Raw genomic sequence first — 15,367 nt, forward strand, 5'->3', positions numbered from 1 at the left:
TATATTAAAGGTGGCATCTGTAATGATTTATTTGTTAAAATATCATTGATATAGCCATAAATATGGTCACGCACAGTAAAATGTGCAAAATAACAGCATATTTATGCTGATAATAAGCCCAGTAGTGTCATAAATCATTATCCAAGTTTTGTAGTGGCTTCCACACAATCTCCTGCCTCGACTTTGTCATCTTTAATACAGTTAAAACATAATTTCTGTTCATTTTCTCTCGGACATAACAACAACGTGCAAAAAGTTACGGATGCCAGCTTTAATGAAATAAATGGAGATATGTGTAGTCTTCATCCCTGTAACATCTTATTCCCTCCTTTTGGGCTGATCCTCTCCTGCAGCTATTTCCATTTTAATTCCTAAAAAAAAAAAAAAAATCTCTTGTTTTTGCACTCTCCAGGTGCAAATCCTCGATAAGAAGCTGGACCTGACTAACGTCCAATCTCGTTGCGGTTCGAAAGACAACTTAAAGCACACGCCTGGTGGAGGCAAGGTGAGAAAGCCGGACTTTTAAGTTTCACTTTTGAAATAATTTGTCTTTAAAATGAAACCTGTTTTATTTCTTCTGAGCCCACGTCCGTGATGCATCTGCCACAAGTAGAAGAAACGCATGGTATCATTTATATATTCAGTGCAGCAACATTATTAGTGGTACAAACATCTCTTCAGTTTTATTTTTTCTTCTTCTTATTATTATTTTCTTATTATCTTCCCTTCACCTCTGTACTTTTCCAGGTTAAAATACTTGAACAGAAGTTGGACTATAAAAATGTCCAGTCTAAGTGTGGCTCCAAAGACAATATCAAACATGTACCCGGTGGCGGCAATGTGAGTAACTTAAGGGATGAACTCAACACCAGTTTTGAGTATCTCTGCAGTTATGATCATCTAAACCTACCCTCCAGTAAATGGAAAGTGGTGTTTTGTTTTTCCAGGTCAAAATATTTGATCTGAAGGTGAATTAATGTGTCTAAAACAAAATAAAACATGTACTCGGAGGTGATGATGTGAGTAACCGAGGAATCTACTCATCATGAGAGTCTTGAGTACATCTGCAGTTACGATCATCACATCAAACCTTGTTAAAAAAAAACATGAAGAGGTCCTTCCTTTCCTCCTTAATCAGCCTTGTTCCCTTGAGCCTCCTTCCAAGATCTATTTTCCTCTCCAGCAATGGTCCTCATTTGCAGCTCTGCTGCTGTTGCTTCCTCCAGGATAACAGTCTTTTTTCCCCACATATTGACTTTCCAGGTACAAATTCTTGATAAGAAGTTGGACTTAAGCAATGTGCAGTCCCGGTGTGGCTCCAAAGATAATATAAAACATGTCCCCGGTGGTGGCAATGTGAGTAGATAAGGGATTGGCCCGTGGCAGGCTGCAGGTATGCAGCTGTTGCCAAAAACCCTCCTTCTTGCTTCTACTGAATGCATCTTCACCAAGAAGCAGATGTCAGACTGCACGAAACCTCCTGTCTGTGTTCAGCCCTTCTGACCTCGATACTCCCAACACTCAACTCTGACCTGTTAACACCTCCTATTAACAGTTTTATCATTCAACTTATAAACAGCCATGAGCATTTCATATTAACTATTGTAGCACTAAACTGTAGATTTACGTAACTACCAGTAGTTTTCTTCTATTGTGTGATTTTAACGATCATAAATGAGTGTTTTCATTAGTGTACAGTCATGGTTTAGTGCTCACAATGCATCTACTGTCACAGCTAACAGCGTTATGTAATGCTCATGGTCTAATGTAAGCTTGATAACTCTGTTGAATCTGTGCTTGATGTGATTAGTGTTCAGAAAAAATGTTTATCACCCAAACTGGCCCCTAAAACGACATGCATGATTCCTGTGTGTGTTTTTATTCTCAGAGTGCCCGAAACTGATCCGAGCCTCAAGTTGTATATTTTTTACAAACAGAAAGTATATTTAAATAAAATCATTAGTCCCTTATGAATCATGCCTTTTTTTAATGGAAAAGCGAACTAATTACGCCATAAAATGTAAGTAGAAAGAGCTTCTAGAACCGGAACAAAGAGTCTCTGTCCTCTCCACCAAACTGTGCCTGTTGTCGTGAACACTGTGATGATCTCAGCCGACAGAGACTGGGCGCTTTGTGTTACGAAACAAACGGCCATGACAGGAAAGCCTGAGATGAGGTCATTTTTTTTTTAAAGGCTTGTGTTGTGATGCATGTCTGAGAAATACAGCTCGGAGACTCGAAGGTGAGTTTATGATGACGCGTGTAACTCCGAACTGTCTTCTTCTTCTTCTTCTTCTTCTCTCTGCACAGGTCCAAATTGTGCACAAAAAGGTCGATCTGAGCAACGTGCAATCTAAGTGTGGCTCCAAAGTCAACATTCATCATAAACCAGGTAAAACAAAAGCTTCATATTAGCTTCAGATAAACTTTTAAATACATTTTTGCACAGAAGGAGGACTGTGGATTTCATCCCCCATCACTTCCATTGTAAGTGCGTTATGAAGGATCTTCTAATGGTCAGTATGAACAAGAGGAATGATTACAGCAAGAAAAACATGTTTCAATGTTCATTTGAGCTCCTGACTGATTGTTTTAAGACTGACTTAAAAAATTGTTTTTCACTCTCTGATTGTTCGGGGGAAAATCCATGTAATTTACTTGCTGATGCTCATGCGTGTTACCATGGTTACAAATATACAGCGCTTATACAGATCACTTCCTTGACAGTCCATGTCCAGAAAGTGGATTTAAGAATCTAAAATCAAACATCAATAATATATCTCTTATTAAAAATCCTGAGGTTGTCTGCTTTGCTTTGGTCTGTTTGTCACAATTAAGGCACCTGCTACTGTATTATAAGAAATATTTATCATTATAATTAATTTCATAATAAGGAAATACATTTTCTCATTAAAATAAGAAAACTTTCTCATTGTACATTAAGAAACTTTTTTTGTCATGGTGGCTTGTCGAGTACAATAATTTGATATAATTTAATTGTGAACTACATTGTTTTTGAGCATCGGAGTTCACTCTGGACTTTTGGGGAACAATATATGTAACAAAATAGTCTTGACTCAAAGAACCACTTACTAGCTTTTTGGGAACTTTCAACCAGATGTGTTGTTTGTCTCTTTTTGTGAATTAAAACAAAAGGCACAAATTATCCATATTTTATTACTGTGTATTTTAACAGGCTGTATATACTGTATATAACCATTTATTATATGTATATAAGTTAGATGTCACTTTTTTTACTTTATTTATTTATTTCAGCACTTTTCACTTCTTTGCACTATTTGTTCACAATCCATATAAACAGTTTCACCTGTTAATAGTCGTTCTTTGTGTAATTTTTGAAGATTATTGTATTTTTATTCTGTGTAAATACATTTAAAGCCACTAAACCGGAGTCTAAGTCCTTGTGTGCGTAAACATACTTTTATAGAATGTCTTTTTATGTGTGTGTATTTTTATATTTGTATATTTATATTTTTACTAGGTGGTGGAAATATTGAGATCAAAAACGAGAAGCTGGAATTCAAAGTCCAATCTAAGGTCGGCTCTCTGGACAACATCGGCCACGTTCCTGGAGGTGGACAGAAAAGGGTAAAAACATCAGTTCAGCAACAGTTCTCCCTGTTGAATAGCCAGAGCTTCATCTGCATCTCTGGACAGCTTGACAAACAGTTTTCACTCTGAACTAACTTGAAAGCAGCATTAGTAGCAGATCCTTTACAGATACAGTATGTATCATGATCAGGGTTTACTATTAGTGGATGAAACATGGTCAGCACCAAAAAGGTTAAAGGATACAGCTGGTTTTATTTCTTTATTGTCAACAAATCCATGAAAATACTAAAACTAACGATGTGTTAGTCTGTCTCTCAATGACTTCCCTTCATCTGTTGCTCTCAGCCCCAAAACCACTGATTCCTTCTGAATTTGTAAATATTAACAGAGATTTACAACAGCTCACAAATATATAGTGTCATTTAAAAAAAAAAAAAGGTTAAGTAATTTCCTAGCTGTAGTTTTTAGTAAACGTTATTCAGGCAGGAGGAAATTGTGCATTTGTTGGGGACTATTTTACGCCGTAGATTAATGCGCATTTTGTGCTCTAATGAGTTTTTACAGCAGCATATTGGTGATTGTGGGATTATCTTGATATAAAAACACGTTAATGAGCCACACTGCTGCACTGGGTGACACGTGGTTCTTCACCCTGAGGATTACCTTAGATCTTTAGTCATGTTAGTTTATTTAAAAATGGATCCAAAGACTAACAGTGATCATGTTTTCAGTCTCCAGAGAGTAGTTCTGGAGTTTGTGTTTGAAAAACTTGTGTTTCAAAACTTCAGAACTTCAGTGCAAAGTCAAGAAGTCGTGATTTGTAGCACAAGAAGCTGGTGAAACATTTTAAACAGAACCGCGTTCCTGCACGTGCTCAGTGGCGTCTGCCTTACACAGAACTGCTCTCTGGAGACAGAAAATGTGATCGTTGTTATTAGTCTTTGGAGCCATTTCTAAACAAACTACCGTGACTGTAATCTTCATGATGAAGGAACATGTCACCCAGTGCAGCAGTGTGGCTCACTGACATGTTTTAAATAGTTTTTGTAGAACAAAGGAGGCACAGAGGAATAAGATATATCAGGCTTTGGTTACACACACAATACTTGTAAGTAGATCATTTATTGTTAGTTTGGCTCTGAACATGAGCTTTGTTGACAATATCTCATATCCCTTAAGGAACTAAAAGCTTTTCAAGAACTAAATTTTGTCTTTAGATGCATTTTGGTGTTTATCCACTTGATGTTAAAAGGGCAGGTAGACTTTTCCAAATCAATAATGCTGCATCTGATCTTAGATTTAAAAGTTAAAACACAGAAGTGATCAACACTGGTGTTACAAGGGGTTACAGTGTATAGTGTGCCCGCTAGGTGACTGTGGCTTCCCACACACTCCCTTTCATTCATCTCTCATCCTTTCCTCTCCTGAGTTATCACTTCCCTCCGTCTCTTTGTGCGACTTTCAGCCGCTTCCATCATCACCATCCAGCTGATTTTCATCTTTTTTTCTCCATCATAAATTATTGATTGTTGCTTTTTCTTGCCATTCGCCAGATTTCATTTTGTTTTCATACGTATATATTGTGTTGCATTTTGATTTCTGTTGATTCCATCACATGTATTTTTGTTGCATGCCTTGTCATTCCCTTGCTGGGGCTCCTGTATAGAGGCAGAAGGGGAAGGAAGGAGAGGGCAGCACCTCAGGCAGCCCCTCAATCCCCTCCCCAGCTCTCACCCCCCCTCAATCACCTCAGACTGTCCCCTCAGCACCCGTCACACCAATCTTGACGAATCCTCTCATAAAGATTGAGGACTCCTGTAAGTACTGACAAGCTGTGTGCTGCTTTAAACTGGTAGTTAGAGGAGATTATAATTGTTGGTATGTTTCTGTGTGTATCTATGGTGAAAGCTCACAAAAAGGTGAGTCTATATCAAAAAATGCAAAGAGAAAAACATTTTAACTCACAGCCTTAAGGAGGTAAATATACACTTTCTAATAAACATTTATAATAAATCAATATTTTCTACTACTATGGTATTTTCACAGTTTCATCCAAAACTGTCAAATCAATATATGAAACACACACTGAGGTTGAGATATGAATTGGTACATGTTCCAATCTTTAAAGATTAATTTAACACCCCTTCGAAAATCCTGTGTTTGCTGACTGACACTGGTTTAACTGGATGTACTCCAGTTGGGTGTGGTCATAGGTGAAATATTCTATTTCAGGCTGGTGTTAAAGCTGGAGTCCGAGACTTTTACATATAAATGAACGTCCTTTACATTCAAGCCCTTCGCCAGACGAGTTCACACAATAAATCTCTTTATACAGAGTTTTTAAATCTGGTGTCTGGTATGATATTTATATGATATGCATTTTACATCAACCAGCAATGAAAGTAATAATTTAGATTCCCAATATGTGGTCAGTTTATCCAACCCCTATTTGGAAATTTGCTCCAACGTTTTTGTAGCTGTGAGGAGCTGCTGGCTGGGTGAAACCAGCTGGTTAGCGTACATCACAACGTCACATGCGTCGAAAGTGTTTTTGTAATTACGCTCACTGCCAGAGGGGGGAGACGAAAGTTCCACATTGCAGGTTTAAGTTAGGCTTTAAAGGCGCTTTGTGGAGTTTTTGATCGTTAGTAACGCTATAGAGTAATGTTTTTATAAGTGGGTCATGCTGTTCCACTGATTGACAGTTGGCGGTAACGTGCAAAGACGTGTAGCAAAGGTGGTGAAGAAGAAGTTTGCTGACAAGGAATCATGGATGTAAAAAGTGCAGGATTTTAAAAAATTCAGTTTGATTAAAAAAATCGAATGTTTCTTGAGGAAGGAAATGGAGGAGACACGCAGTTTGCCTTGGTGGGAAACACTGAATGTAAACACAACTTATGTTTGTTGACATGAAAGGTTTTAATCGGGGCTGGAATAACCTGTTAGGAAGCTCTGGGACAAATATTTACTTTTCAACCAGTTGACTAGAACTCCAGGAGTCCTGAAAGATCCAGGACTACTGTGTATCAACTGGTTTGAGGTAATTTAATCAAACATTTGTTTGGAAAAAAAGTACATCAGCTGACATGAGAAGGACCTTTGGGTGGCTTTAATACCTGATCTTGATGTCCTATATTTAAGTGTTCTCATGTGAAAAACTAGTTTTAGAGCCTTCATTATTTCAGTATTCCTCCTCTTTGTTCTTATGGATTTTTAAATAAATGTGTGAAATCAAAGTACTTAAGAATAATAACAGGGTTTGCACCTTTAAAATCAGGCTTTTCAAAAAGATGGTGTCAGGTGTGTTTGTGGCCAAAATCAGAAACAGATCACCTGCACACTGATAGAAAAGCAGAAGAGGCTCTTAAACTGCAAAACAATCAATTTATTTCATGTGCAAAACATGATACAGTGAGAAAATGAGACAAAATGTGAACGTTTAGGTCAAAGGACGATCGTCAGTACAACTTACAGACAACATGATTCTAGAGAATTTATAAAAAGACAATACATATATAGGAATGTGTATACATGCATATATACACACATGCATGTGTCTTAGGGCTGCCACTAACGCTTATTTTCATTATTAATTGTCTGTAAAACATCAAATAAACTTGAAAAATAACCATAACAATATGCTAGAGCAAAAAGTGGCACCATTCAGTGTGTTGCTTTGTCCCATTAACAGTCCAAAATCCCCAAATATTTTATTTACTATGATCTAAGACCAAGAAAAAACGGGGCGATGCAAGCAGTCGTTTTATGAAACGGGTACCACGGAGCAAATCTGGGATCAGTTAGTAGTGATGGGGAAACAAAGCTTTCTGAAGCACTGAATCAATATGAAGCAACTGTACTGAAGATAGTTCACAAGCGTTTGATGCAGTCAAAATATCTGCTGAGCAACTACTGATGTTACATTTGTATGGATGAACAGTTAGAATATCAGTGATCTTACTGCTTTCATTATTGTTATTTTGTTCAGTAAAGTCTTTACTATTAAAACTGATCACAGCTCTGTTTTTAAAGATACAAGTGTGATGTAACGAGGCCTCGTTCGGGTCAGTCAAGTGATTTTTGGTTAGTTGAACTGAGGCCTCAGAACATCTTGCCACAATATTTAGAAGGAAACTTGAGTTAATACGCAATAAAAAACTGTGGGTTAAAATTTTACCCAATTTGGGTGAATATAACCGATACAACACTGAGTTAATGTTACCAAGAACGCCACTCAAGACAAGGGGTTGTTTCAGCCCAGTTTTATGTTATTTTTTTTATTTTACTGTTGCTTATTTACTAAACTTGCATGTTACAGTTTGTTATTGATTGTTAATAACTTGTGTATCTTTTGAATGTCATATGCATATCAATTTGTAGAAGAAAACTGTGACAAACTTGGTCAAAATAACAGATTGCTAAAGTTAACCCAATGTTGTATTGGTGCTATATTAACCCAAACTGGGTAAAATTAACCCAGTGATTTTGGGCCTCTACACACCAAATTTTTTTGCCCCAGGGCCCCAAGCAGGTTAACTTTTTGGTTAAAATCCTTCAGCAGGCTCACAGACGTATTGTTGTCCTCTTACTACATGTAACTGTAACATTTCCCTGCTTTTATCACCGACTCATCCAGCATGTTTCCACCTGAACCTCTGATCTGACCGCAGATTGAGAGCCACAAACTGACCTTCCGCGAGTCAGCCAAGGCCCGCACCGACCACGGCGCTGAGATCGTCTCCTTGGAAGACTCCCCCCACCAGCTCAGCACCGTGTCCTCCTCCGGCAGCATCAACATGGCCGAATCTCCGCAACTCTCCACACTGGCCGACCAGGTGTCCGCCTCTCTGGCCAAACAAGGCTTGTGAATGCACTACCACCACCTCCCCACCCTCCTTCCTCCTCCTCCACCACCACCACCTCGAACCACACGACCACGTAGAGGAGTTGTGATGCCTTCCTCATTATGTTCACAGGACTTTTTTAGCTATCCATCACTGTTTATCCTTCACTAACCTTTGAAACTGTTCTTGAGGCATTACTGGTAGAGGTCTTAAGAAAACAAAAAAACAAAAAAAGGATTAACGAGTAGGCCAAAATGTATTTAATTTCTCTCTCTGTGGTCTTTGATCTCTTCATTTGCCATTATTTCTACCTTTTGTAAGTATCCCTTTAAGAGTTAAAGCAACCCAGCAGAGCAAAATTTTCCTTGTGAAACCAACTAATTATCTTATCTTTACACATTTCCTGGTAAATCTGATGTCATATAAGACTTGGTTTCCTGTCACATTGACTGTAAACCCTTTTTTTGTCCCCTTTTGGTGGGTGTCCCCCCCCCCCCCCCCCTCCCTCTTGGTAAAAATACAGAATATCAAGTTTGGAAAAAGGAAGGAGATGGAACAGTTACAGGGTACGGTGAGGGATGATTGTGGGAGGAAAAACTGTTAAAGAAACGTAGCAAATTTCTTCGTCAAGGCAGTAAAAAAAAAAAAAAGAAAAGAGAAAAATGCTTTCAGACCTCACTGCTGTCTTTGCTTTGTGAAGTCCCGACATGTGCTGCACCTCCAGCTACTGTAGGTGACAAGAGGTGTAACCTGGATTTAAAAAACAAAAAAACAAACAAAAAAAAAAAACCGGGCTAGAGTAGAAACTTTGGTTTGTGTTGGGCACAGTTTTATAATCGTATTCTGTGGATATATGACATGTATTTGATATGAAGAAAACATTTGTATTGTGCCTGCTACTGTCAGTGTTCTTTCTTTCTTTTTTTTTTTTTTTTTTTTTGTTACTGCTCTATTGTAAATGCGCTAAAGCTTGACTTGTGAGGAGGAAAAATTAACCTTAAAGGCATTTTAAAGTGTAACTTTCATGGCCAAATTATCACAAGAAGGATAGAGGCTCATCATTGATTACAGTATTTAAACTGCATTTATATGCACTTAAACGGTAGGTAGACTGTTGTTCATTGCAATTATTGAAAAAATATAACGATTCTGTAAAGGTTGAAACAACTAGTATTTAGAAAATGACTCAACCAGAGTGAATATGGCTGTCTTGCAAAGCGGATGGATGGATGGATGGATGGATGGATGATGTTTGGATTGAGGGACAAACTGTACAGCAATGAGTTAATTTAATCATTAAGTCTTTATCTGCACCAGCAGGACGATGCAGCACTCAGCTGGTTGCCTTTAAACTACATGGCCAAAAGTGTGTGGACGCCCCAAACATTGGACGCCTAAATTGTGATTGTTGAACATGTCATTCCAAAACTAATCCGCTATTAACAGCTTCCACTCTTCTAGTTTCTGACTTTAAACCAGTTTTTGTAACCCAGCTGCAGAGATTTGCTCCCATTTCAGCCACGAGAGCATCAGTGAGGTCGGACACAGTGAGGTCTGGCTCCCAGCTGGCGTTCCAGTTCATCCAAAAGGTGTTGGATGAGGTTGAGGTCAGACCTCTGTGTCCATAAACCATTTCTTTATGGAGCTGGTAAAGTCAAGTTGAAATAAGAAACAGACAAACACAAAATTGGAAGCTAATTACTGTCTAAAACTGCCCCAAAACTACCCGTGACCACTTCCTGTTGTTCAGCTGAAGTAGAGACCTGACAATGTGAGATTACTCGTTGTTTTGCTGAATTGCTGTGCTGTTTATCATCTTGCGACCCCTAGTGGTGACCCTGACCCCAGGTTGATCTAAAATATTATTAATTATATCTTAAAGTGCTTCTCATACTGTAGAATCGTAGATAAGAAGACACAACAATACAAGCAAATTAAAAGAATAAAATACTCAGCCTGACAATAAATTCAAATAGAAAGATTGATAAAAGTAAAATCATGAATTTCCTGCAAACATTGCAGATATTTTAAAACTAGAACTAAAGGGCCTAGACCACAATGCGGATAGGGGGGTGTCCACATACTTTTGGCCGTGTAGTGTGTTTCATATTCAGGCTTCATGAAAAGATTAGAAAAGATTATGAGGTTGTTGTTTAAATTTTTCAGTTCAGGTTTAACAAACTTTTACTTCCCTTTGATGCATGCTTTGATGATGTATCTCGGGAGTTTTTTTTTTTGTGTGTGTGTTTTGTATTGAAATTAATGCAACCAGCTGGAGATTAATTACCTGTTTGCTTTCTTCATTTGTTTTCAGCAACGTCCTGATCAATATTCCCAGTGATTCATCACTATTAATCACGTTAATATGACTTCTTGCATGCACCTCATGTAAGACAAGAGCTGTCTGCTTGTTGCCTCCCCTTCACAAAGTGGTCTCTTTGTATATCCTGTTTATATATGCTTTCTGAATTCGGAAGGATATACTGAACCCTAGGACTAAAAAAAAAATAAAAAAAAATGTGTGTGTGTATGTGTGTGTGTGTGTGTGTGTGGGAGCAGATGTAGGGCAACCCTTCATTCACAGGTGGTGATAAAGAGTCCAACAGTTTGTCCCCACTGTGTGTGTGTGTGTGTGTGTGTGTGTGTGTGTGTGTGTGTGTGTGTGTTCAACATGTATTGCCAACATGCGTAGATATAAAACAGCATTTTATCTCTATGACTGCAAAGATGCTACTTTAAGTTAAAAGAGCAGCCACAGTAGGACTTAAGGGTGCGCTCGCTTGCAACATAATCTGCATGCTAGGATTCTTTTTGGGTCAAATAGATTCATTCATCTCAAGTGTGCAAGACAGACCGTGTGAGTGCTGAGCGATGGCGAGCTGCTCCTGCTGTGCACAGAGAACAGTATAAAAAGGGGGGAGGGAGGGAAGGGGGAGGAGGAGAGGAGGAGGAGAGGAGTTTGTGTCCTCTCCATGTACCGGAGCAGGTCAGAGAGAGAGAGAGGGTTTTTTCTGCAGTAACAAAACTAGATCACCTTTTTGGTTACTTCTGACGCTGTACAGTTGTGGAAATGTGATTGTTCTTGTTATTGTGCATTTTATCAATAACTGGTTTATGATGATACTTGTTGCTGTATATGTGTATTTGAAAATAAATGCTATGAAGTCACTGAACTGTCGTTGTGAAGGAGTGAAACCCCCCGAACTAGATTTACTGTCCGCCATATTAACTCCAATCTACACGCTGTCATTTCTGCAACATGTCATATTTTATCAGTGGTGGAAAGTACATTTACTCAAGTACTGTACTGTTCTGGAGGTACTTGTACTTTACTTGAGTATTTCCATGTGATACTACTTTATACTTCCACTCCACTACATTTCAGAGGGAAATATTGTACTTTCTACTCCACTACATTTATTTGACAGCTTTAGTTACTTTTCAGATGAAGATTTGACACAATGGGTAATATAACAAGCTTTTAAAATACAACACATTGTTAAAGATGAAACCAGTGGTTTCCAACCTTTTTGGCTTTTGACGTCTTACAAAAAGCAGTGTGTAGTCGGGGTCACATTTCACATGTCTATGAGTTGTTAACAGCTCCACCAAATAGTGATTTTTCCCTCTAAACTTCTCACATGCTTTCATTTCAATAAATGTTCAAATGATCCAATATTTCAGCAAAAATCAAAGATTAGAGAAAAATTCCAAAAACTGAAAACAGATTTGTGTATCAGAACTTTGTTTTTTCTTCTTTCCTCTCCCATTAATCATCTCACCACCCCTCAGATTCATCTGCTGACCCTTTGGAGGGGCCCGACCCCTAGGTTGGGAACCACTGGACTAAACTAGCTAACTGTATATAAAGTAGTGTAAACTAGCTCCACCTCCAGCAGCTACAACAGTAACATGCTGCTCTAACACTGATGCTTCAGTATTAATAATCTAATGATGTCATATATAATAATATATCAGTCAGAGGGACCAAACCACCACTTTTACTGCAATACTTTAACTACATCAAGCTCATAATACTTACTGTATATATTATAATATTACAGTATTGGATCTGAATACTTCTTCCACCGCTGCTGTTTATAGATGCTCATTACATGTAACTTATTGACTATTTAGGTGAAAAAGTGAATGAGTGAGAAAACAAACCTGTTTTTTTAAACCAGGTGTTGGACTTTAGCTTCTGTGCATTTTTATTTTATTAACTGTGATGTGTAAAACTGGTGGAGTTCACCATGAAATTACCAAATTATTCTTAAAGAGTCTTAAGTCATGAAAAGAAAAGTCGTATCAGGTTTTGAGTGATTTCAGACACATCCAACGTTTTTGCTCTTAATGACTTGAGGCCAGAACAGTTACGCCAAGTTAAACATAAATGTTTTAATGGTACTATTTACAAAAAAGAAAAACAACAAAAAAATTTTTTGATTAGGTTAACTGCTGCAACAATCGAACAGGTACATTGACATCTTGCTTAACTACAAAATAAAACAGTGATTGAATGGCTGTGGCATAAAAACAGGTGAAAAAAAAAAAAACAACCAGATTTTTTTTGCATAGCAATTAGTTACTTAAGGGGGGGGGGCAAGAGTGTGTGTGTGTGGTTATGACATTGTGGGGTGGTAAAATCAAAATCCTTCTTGCAACAGAGTAGTTTAGATCGTATCAATCTGATATTGAAACTATTTAACAGCAGAAAATATTCCCTTAAATTGAAGAACCTGAGCTTGGGGTGGCTTCTAGCTGAGAGCTGCTACATTTTAAAATGTTTGCAAGAGAAAAAACTGATCAAGCTGACCCAGAAAAAGAGAGGAAGGGGAGCGGGGGGGTAATTTTTATGTCTTTATTTTGCCACAATTTGACTTTTCTAAACGTAATACAGCAAAGACTGTATGCGAAGAGGAAAAAGGGAGTGAAATTAGCAGATTGTACAATCATCCCTGTTACCTTTATTTATTTATTTTTTCTCTTAATAAGTGGAAATCTTCTGTGTGCTGTTGTGATAAGACTAACATTAGCATGTTTCTCAGCATGCAGCAGCGCTTTCTGCCGGGCAAGTGCTCAAAAAGACACCCCAGTCCTCTATGCCGTCACCGTCTTTTAACAGAACTGAGAGAGAGTAAGAGACCGCGAGGGGCGGGGGGGGAGGGGGGGGGGGGGCGACAGGAGCCGACACTGTCCCGAAAGAGAGACTGTAAAAAGGAATGATTTTACTATTCAAAAAAAAACAACACAAAGAATGTGTTACGCTGGAACAGACAGAACAGATTACAAATAAAACATGTCAGGAATGAAAAAAAAAAAACAAACAAAGAAAAGCAAACCGACAAAACTAGACTTGGCAGTTGGAGAAGTGCTCTGGTGATTTCAGGCGACCTCTAGAGGGAGAAGAAGAAGAAGACGGAGGAGGGGGGAAGGGGAGTGGGGGCTTGGGGGGGGGGGGGCCACATCTCAAATGTACCTGTTTATTTGGATGAGGGTGTAGGGGAGGAGGAGGGTGGGAGTGGGAGTCGATGGCGGGGTGGTAGGAGGGTAATTTTTTCTTGTTTTGTTATTTGTCACTCCACTAAAAATGTACATGGGAATTACAAGCAAACTAGTCAATAGAAAACACCCTTTGGCCATATTTTGAGGAGTCCGCTACATAGTGCGCTACAAGTGTACACGCGACATATGAAACACCACTAAGCCCCCATGTACATTGTTTAGCCTACTACAGAAATCATTTTTTGTAACGTGTTGTTTTATACTTTTTTTTTTTTTAACATTTATCCTTTTTTTTTCCTGTGACAAAAACAAGTGTAGGGAAAGGCTTCTATCTCCATAATGTTCACTAAAAACTGTGAAAAGTATTAGACTGATGTTTGAATATCAAACAACAGGAACCCATTTAATATCTTTTTGCCATTAACATAACCCATTTTTTAATATCTTTATTCAGCTTTTGAGGTTCAGCTTGTTAATGCCAGAGAGGAGCTGTGGGTGGGGAGCCGTGGGACCTCAGCCTGTCAGTCATTCATCGGTGGGTGGACGCCTTGTGTTTGGGGCCGCTGTCGTCGTCGCCGCCGCAAGGCAGGTCCATGTCATCTGAATCCAGTCGTCCGTAGGCTGTTCGGCAACCTGAGATGCTGCGCATTCTGGGCCTGATGTGGTGATCGCTCTCCGGCTCGGGCTCCGGGGCCGGGTCTTCTGGCAGGGGGAAGCCTCGACGTTCCCATGGCGCCACCGTCTGAAAAACACGAGACGGTGAATTATAAGTAGTTGCCACCAGGTTTTACACATGGATGTCAGTTTGATTGTAATCAGGAGAACTACTCAGCCTCTAATGTCTCAACACGGCTGATCATGTGACACAGGGAGGATCTAATAAAAAGATGTTACTGGTTGATTTATTGGAAGTGTAGAATCCAGAGATTTTAGACTTATTAGGGACTAAAAGTCAGAAGGACTCAGCCTGCTTCATCTGAGGTCAGTTTTATTTATAAATCCCAAATTTGTCTCAGACGGCTTCACAATCTCCAATTCAACACGCTTCAATTTGAACCTTCCTCTCATTCATCTCTGCAAAGCCTCTTCAAAATAACACAAAATAAAAGTCTGAGAGGTTGGTGATGTAATGTGTTTTTGAAGGATTCATTTCCAGCGATGTGTTCCTTCACCTCATGTTGGTGTGAAGTAGGGGGACAGACTAATGTAATCACAAATAATATCATATGTTTCCATGGCGACTTGCTGTTGAGCTCTCGCTCATTCAAAGAAAAAAAAAAAAACAAACCTTATTCATTCTCTGGCTCAGAAACAGATCTCTAAGTAACGTTATAGATGAATTATTTGTATCCTGTTTGATGTGTTGATGCTGATTGGGTAGAAATATTGAGTCACTCAACCATGAATTCCTATTGCAGACCCTCGATCAAATATTATGCTTTCAG

The 15,367-nt window shown here is 38.7% G+C and overlaps 2 protein-coding genes across 8 annotated transcripts in view; one reads left to right on the top strand and one right to left on the bottom strand.

Moving 5' to 3' along the window:
* mapta (microtubule-associated protein tau a) overlaps nt 1–8,927 on the top strand; it is a 34,895-nt gene extending 25,968 nt beyond the window's left edge. For 2 of the 3 annotated variants that reach the window (XM_042397175.1, XM_042397176.1), the window contains 6 exons: nt 413–505; nt 1,264–1,356; nt 2,311–2,392; nt 3,503–3,609; nt 5,240–5,390; nt 8,210–8,294. In XM_042397175.1, the coding sequence (XP_042253109.1) occupies nt 413–505; nt 1,264–1,356; nt 2,311–2,392; nt 3,503–3,609; nt 5,240–5,390; nt 8,210–8,232 (549 nt within the window). In that variant the 3' untranslated portion in view covers nt 8,233–8,294. Of the gene's footprint in view, nt 1–412; nt 506–747; nt 841–1,263; nt 1,357–2,310; nt 2,393–3,502; nt 3,610–5,239; nt 5,391–8,209 lie in introns of all 3 variants that reach the window. The other variant, XM_042397177.1, reaches the window with a different exon arrangement.
* Nucleotides 8,928–12,795: 3,868 nt separating this feature from the next.
* The window catches only part of kansl1a (KAT8 regulatory NSL complex subunit 1a), a 32,715-nt gene continuing 30,143 nt past the window's right edge, over nt 12,796–15,367 (bottom strand). For all 5 annotated transcript variants that reach the window (XM_042396460.1, XM_042396464.1, XM_042396463.1 and 2 more), the window contains one exon: nt 12,796–14,664. In XM_042396460.1, coding sequence (XP_042252394.1) covers nt 14,452–14,664 — 213 coding nt within the window. In that variant the 3' untranslated portion in view covers nt 12,796–14,451. The remainder of the gene's footprint in view (nt 14,665–15,367) is intronic.

Source organism: Thunnus maccoyii, chromosome 20 (genome assembly GCF_910596095.1).
Source record: "Thunnus maccoyii chromosome 20, fThuMac1.1, whole genome shotgun sequence".
Classification (NCBI taxonomy): Eukaryota; Metazoa; Chordata; class Actinopteri; order Scombriformes; family Scombridae; genus Thunnus; species Thunnus maccoyii.